This window comes from Vigna umbellata, chromosome 1 (genome assembly GCF_029865625.1).
Source record: "Vigna umbellata cultivar VRB3 chromosome 1, Vumbellata_1.0, whole genome shotgun sequence".
NCBI classification, from domain to species: domain Eukaryota; kingdom Viridiplantae; phylum Streptophyta; class Magnoliopsida; order Fabales; family Fabaceae; genus Vigna; species Vigna umbellata.
The window spans coordinates 71711879-71718834 of record NC_142165.1 but is presented as its reverse complement, the minus strand read 5'-3'; the positions used below and the strand labels follow the sequence as shown (position 1 = coordinate 71718834).

General features: G+C 41.1%; 1 protein-coding gene across 1 annotated transcript; it reads right to left on the bottom strand.

The window, feature by feature from the left end:
- Positions 1 to 5493: 5493 nt before the first annotated feature.
- LOC148206224 (uncharacterized) lies at positions 5494 to 6468 on the bottom strand. The gene is made up of 2 exons (XM_088107265.1): positions 6323 to 6468; positions 5494 to 6223 (listed from the first exon to the last, which is right to left on the bottom strand). The coding sequence occupies exons 1-2, from the start codon at positions 6466 to 6468 to the stop codon at positions 5494 to 5496; spliced, it is 876 nt and encodes a 291-aa protein (XP_087963391.1).
- Between the last annotated feature and the right edge of the window lie 488 nt (positions 6469 to 6956).

Below are 6956 nucleotides of genomic sequence, written 5' to 3'. Positions count from 1 at the left end.
GGCATTTATATTCCAACTTTAGGAAGAAATTCCCTAAAAATAATCTTAAGAAGCTTATGTGGAGGGCATCCACAACAACCCACCCACAAAAATGGGAGAAGGAGATGGGAAGTATCAAAGAGGTGAACCAAGATGCTTTTCGACACTTGATAGTTATTTCTCCAAGGTTTGCTACTTTTAGTTTACATATCTTTTACTTTCTGATTATTTTACATAGTCATTATATGACATACATCTTCATTGAAGGTTTTGGTCCAGATCAAGGTTCACAAGCACAACACAACGTGATACCTTGGTAAATAACATGTTAGAAGCCTTTAATAGTGTTTTGGTTCAAACGAGGACAAAACCAATTATTACAATGTTGGAGGAAATCAAACTTTACATGATGAAGAGATGGGCCACTAATAGGTCAAGGGTAAGGTCATTTAAGTCATCAATTTGTCCAAAAATAGTCAGTAAACTACAAAAAGAGGCACTACTAACAAAGAATTGGATTCTCAAGTATCCAAGAATTATGAGATATGTATTTCTTTGATTATGTTATCCCAAGTATCATATAACTAATGTTGGCTTATGTTCACAGTTGGTCTGCACAAAGGCTATTTGAAGTCAAACATGTGTCCCAAAGTGGGGACAAGTTTGTGGTGGATATAGATCAATATTCATGCTCTTGCAGGAAATGGAGCATCAATGGAATACCTTGTGTTCATGCATTGGCAGCAATGATGTTTCTCAACATAGATGTAGAGGACTACATACCTGTATGCTTTCAAAAGTCAACGTATGAAGAAATTTATTCATCCATTATCTATCCCATTAATGGAAGCAACCTTTGGGAGGTAACCTAATATCCAGATGTCATGACTCCATAAAAAAGAAATATGCTTGGTCATCCTAAGAAGAAAAGGAGGTTAGAGCAATGGGAGTTGAAGAAAAGTAGCACCAGAATGTCAAAAGGAAGATTACTAAGGAGATGTAGCATGTGTAGGGAAGTGGGTCACAACAGAAAACGCTGCCCCAAGACAAACGAAGTGCATGAAGAGGGAGAAGAACCCAGTTCATTGCCTGAGGGTCAACAAAATGGAGAAGAACCACTTCAGAGTTGAAGAATGTTTTATGTTTTATGGTTGCAAATGTAATAGATCAAAGTTTCATGTAATACATTACAGACATGTTTTATAAACAATGTTTTATGTTTCAGTATCCTATATATTGGTATTTTTATGAACAATGGATGACTACTTTTTGGTATTAATATACAACATCTTAGGACATGTTGGTATTAGTATTCAACTCTTCAGTTTGACATTTGCAGTTTCTTGATTGAAACTAGATTGAAAATTTATTATTTATCTTCATTATGCCCTTAGTCCATGTTCCTCTTTCAGTGGTTTATCTAGGTCCCAAGATAGCATTATTATTTTACTCATGTATTGTGTATGTTTGTAGTTGTGTTGTCAAGTGTTGAACACAAATTTATTGAGCACTGTTTTACAGGTTCTATGCATATTTTATGCTATATATAGGGCAACTGCTGACATAAATTTGATACCATAACGAGACAACAATTGTACTCATTGTATGCAAATTTTCATTTCATTAAACATCTGAAAGTGATACATCTTCATTACAGAAAACATAAATACATTGCAACTAATACATTAAATAGAACTACATGAACATTATCAAGCCTACAATACCAAAAGACACCTACATTACACCTACACATACAATATCAAGCCCTTCCCATCAACATTGCAAATATAATGATGTTCATTACACATAGAACACTAACAAACCCAACCAAAAATTTCATCCACCTTTCAAGATCCATCACAGCTTTCTGCACACCAACTATCTTTTTATCACTTTCATTTTCAAAACTCTTTAGCAACCTCTCATCATTTGCTTCCAACACCTCACAGCTAACACTTTCGTCAATTACGCAATCACTACACCATCTGAAGTAGTTGCATCCATTATTTTCACTTCCAACCTTATACCTAGGGCAACCCCAGAATTGTTTGCGTCGATTCTTACTGGTTTTCGCAGTCCTCAACACAGACTTCTCTCCACAATGGCAAATCAGCGACGCGTCATTCCTGTTCCACCCTCCATCTCTACCAGAGCTCACAGACCGAAATTGCTTTCTTCGACACTCATTGCAAGTGGAAGGTGAACACGAATGACCCATAAACATTGTTGTGTCGTTTGCTTTCGCACTTTCCTATTTCAAAACTTCAACTGCTTTCCAATCTTCAACAACAACGGACCCTAATTAACCAAATAGGGTCTCCACTAAGGACTTCACGCAAGGTTCACAAGCACACTCCTCTTAGATTTTTAATGAGGAATGAAATCCCATATTTAATTTCATTGAACCCTAAATCCCATTTCACAAATCCATATTATTAAAATCTAACAAGTTGCCAAATTCCACGTATTCAACTCTCAACATGCCATGTTTAAAAAAATTGACACGTCAACCTCGCACCTCATAAAAAACTTAACCCCGTTAAGCTAATTTAACAACAGGGGCTCAATTGATTCAAATTAGCACTTTTTAGGACTTAATTGAGGATTCTAATAAATCGGGGATCGTACTAGGAAAAACCCACATAAATAGGGACAACTAAAGGGATTTAACCTTAACTGAACATAGAAGAGATGAGTGTAGAGAAGAGAGAGAAACATATGGGTACAAAAGAAAAGAAAAAAAGTTGTTGACTTTGTTTATATTGAACAAAAGAGACTTGATTGAGGAAAATTTTACTAAGTATGGAAGAAATTGAAACTTTTTTAAAAGGTAGGACCAACTTGACACACCACAGCGAAACTAAGGAAAAAGAAAGTAATTAAACCCAAGAAAAAACATCTTAAGCACAAAACACAGAATGACCATAAGTATTAGTGGCCTTAACATTCAATCTTACCATCCAATGTCAATCCAATAAAAACAATGCATGCACCTCCACAAAATACCCAAAGATGGCTAAACAAAATATATAGAAAGGAAATGTGACACCACACCACACGTGGCTGACCAGAAAGGATTTCTTAAAATCAATTATAATAAATTGAAGTTTTTATTTAATATGTTTCCCATGATAATACCATATTTAAGTTTTTAAACGCTTTTGTAAAACATATGACATTCCAAAATTAGGATATTACATTTTTGTCATAGTTATTTAACACCAGATACTCAATAAAGAGTATCATATTGTTTTAACTCATTTCAAGACTATGGTTACATAATTGAGGTCCTCGACCACATAGTACAATAAGAATTGAATTTGTGCTTACATTTCATTTTTTGCATTATGTTTTTTTGTTGGACCAAATCACAGTTTTACTTTCATCTCTTAAAACTCTATTTTTATGGACTAGAAACAAAGATAATCAATTTTATAAAAACGTATTGTTTCAGTAAGAATTGTGCAGAGCCAAGAAACACACCTTTCTGTCGTCGCCTTCCTTCTTCTAACCCCTGAATCTCCTGCTGCAAGTTCTTCAAGTCCGAGCCAAGGGGGAGGGTACCTGCAAAAGGCACTCCGATGCTCAAGTTAGACGTGTTGTTGAAGAGCTTTAGCTCTTAATGAAATATTCAGTGAATGGTTAGCACTGTTTGAGTATTTGAGAGTAGTGGAATATGAGTCAAGCGTCCTTGGCTTTTAACCTTGGCCTTGTATTTATAGATTATCACAGGCTTAATAAAATATAAACAGACTTAACTTAAATTCCGATCAGTTGCTCATAAACAACTTTATGAATATTTAATCAGACATTTTATCCAATAATGTAAATGTTGGTCCAACTATGGTCCAACAACTTTTAACCTGGTTGGACCTGGTTTGACGAGCGTTGTGGCCCAACATCATTTTAACCGGGTTTGTTAACGAGCGCTGCTACAATAGAGTTGACGAGCGCTGCTATAGTAGATAGACCGATCGATCTTGGATGCTAACCGTTCGGCCTAGATATCGTACTATACATAATGCCCCCCAAGTCTGAGTTAACCGTTCGACTTTAGCCATGATTAACTGTTGGACTTATGAGTTTGAGGGAGGTTGTATTTGCTGTATTGGGGAGCGTGCTTCTAGGCGAACGGTGGGATTTATGAGTTTTCCTTTTGAACTTTGCCATAGGCCGAGCGATAAATGATGGGAGTTCTTTTTAGAACTGTTTCCCCCTTTTATAAGGTCGAATAGCCAAGCAGGGGAGACCTCTAGGTTGAAGATGCTCAGATTAGGGTGATTGTTCCTTTGCTCTTGGTTTTCGATCTAGGAGTTCTTGGAGAACCTCTCAGTAGACGTGAATGACCATCTGTGGCCTAAGAATTCCTGGAGAAACCTTTCAGTAGACGTGAATGACCGTTCGTGGCCCAGGAGTTCCTAGAGAACCTCCCAGTAGACGTGAATGACCGTTAGTGGCCCAGGAGTTCCTAGAGAACCTCCCAGTAGACGTGAATGACCGTCAGTGGCCCAGGAGTTCCTGGAGAACCTCCTAGTAGAAGTGAATGACCGTCCATGGGCCAGAAGTTCCTAGAGAACCTCCCAATAGACGTGAATGACCGCCTGTGGCCCAGGAGTTCCTAGAGAACCTCCCAGTAGACGTGAATGATCGTCCGTGGCCCAGGAGTTCCTGGAGAACTTCCTAGTAGACGAAATTGGTTGTCCGTGGCCCAGGAGTTCCTGGAGAATTTCCTAGTACACGAATCCTGTGAGGTCGAATGGTCGAATGTTGGAACTCTTGAGGCCATGGAAGGTTGAACGGTTGAGGCCAAGTGGCTGAACACCTGTGAGGGCCAAGTGGCTGAACACCTGTGAGGCCGAGTGGCCGAGTACCTGTGAGGCCGAATGGCGGTATGGTTGTGAGACCGAAGGGTCGAGCACCTGTGTGGCCGAATGGCCGAGTACCTGTGATGGCAAATGGTCGTATGAACGGTCAAGCACCTGTGTAACCGAATGATCGAGTACTTGTGAGGCCAAATGGTCGTGCGGTTGTGGGACCGAACGGTCAAGCATCTGCGTGGCCGAATGGCCGAGTACCTATGAGGCCAAATGGCCGAGCAATTGAGGCCGAATGACGGTATGGTTGTGAGACTAAACAGTCGAGCACCTGTGTGGCCGAATGACCGAGTACCTGTGAGGCCAAATGGTCGTACAAACGATCAAGCACCTGTGTAGCCGAATGATCGAGTACCTGTGAGGCCAAATGGCCGTACGATTGTGAGACCGAACGGTCAAGCACCTATGTGTGGCCGAATGGCCGAGGACCTGTGAGGCCAAATGGTCGTACGGTTATGAGACCGAACAGTCAAGCACCTGTGTGGCCGAATGGCCGTACGGAAACTGTCTGGTTTTATTCATATTAACGATGTAAACATAAGTCTTATCAAAGGAATTTAACGTGACATCAAATTTCAACTAAAGCAAACTTGAGATGAGTCGCATTCCAAATGTTATGGAAGACTTTTTATCATGTTTTCTAGTCGATACGACCCCGAATTGAGCGGTAAGGGCTATGACTGCGGCTACGACTTCGCCTATGTCTTCGTTCCTCTTTTATGCCTGACCGTTCAGGACTTCTCGGTGGAGACGTCCTTTCTCCTACGTATTTTTGCAGATGGCCTCCTCGGATCAGCCTTTCTATTTCATCTTTCAGTGCTATACACTCTTCCGTAGTATGGCCGCAGTTTTGGTGGAAATGGCAGTTTTTCCTCCCGTATGTGTTCGTTGGAGTTGCCTTCCTTCGGAGTGTGAGAAGTTCAACATTGAGAGCTTCCTCAAGAACCTTAGCCCTCGGTGCATTGAGGGTGGTATAATGATTAAATTTGGGGAGACAGATAGGATCCTTCTGAGGGGAATCCCCGTTACCGTTGAACGATTTTCCATCTTTCTTGTTTCCTCCCGAAGTTTCCTGTTGCTGTTTTTTTCTGGATTGCCTTATATCCTCAATACGAATAAACTTCGTTACTCTTTCTTGAAGTTCGTCCATATTTTTGGGCAGTCGGGCATACAAGCTTTTTGAGAAGTATCCCACCTCCAAGCAAGAAGGTAAATTGCTGATGATAAAAGTATGGTTAACATCTTTGACTCGTCGTGCGGTTTCATTGTACCGTTTCATAAAGGCTTTCAGAGGTTCATCCTTGTTCTGCCTGGTGTTCACCAACTCTACTACTGTCAGCTCTTGCACACGGCTAGATGCATACTGCCTCCTAAGGAGGGTTTTTACAGTGGCAAATCAATCTACTATATTCGGTGGAAGAGTGTTGTACCATGACAATGTCTCTCCCTTGAGTGACAATGAAAAGGACCTGCATAGGACTGGGTCACTGTTGGAGTAAAACGCCATTGCATTGACGAATGCTCTTATGTGATCATCTGGATCGGTTGAGCCATCAAATTTGTCAAACATGGGAGGAGCTTTCTCCAGCATGGGTGCTTGCATGATTGTCGTCATGAAGGGCAATAGACCAATCGGTCTTATGGTCTGCAGAGGTGGTGGCTCTCTTCTTCCTTGGTCGGCGTTCGGATTCCCATTCGGATTACCGTTCAGATTGGTATTACCACCGGTATTACTGTTCGGGTCGGTGTGGTGAGACTACTCCTGGTTATGGCGGGTTCCATGGTTATTTTCACCATTATGAGCTTTTTGGGCTGACGACGCCGAGTGCTGCTCAGATTGTACCCGATTAGCCCATTCGGTTCTTAGCATTGCGACCTCTTCTTCATGCTTTCGCTGCATCTCCTGCTGAGCTCGCGTTTGAGCTTGCAATTGTTCTTGCATGGCTCGTGCTTGAGCCTGCATTTGTTCTTGCATTTGTGCTATCAGATCTCAAGTGTTCTGTTGCTCGTCCATGCTCCTTGTGGTCACCATCTGGGCTTCGTCTGCTTGCTCTCGGCCCCACGGTGGGCGCCAATATGTTTCGGTAGGAACTATGCAGGGCC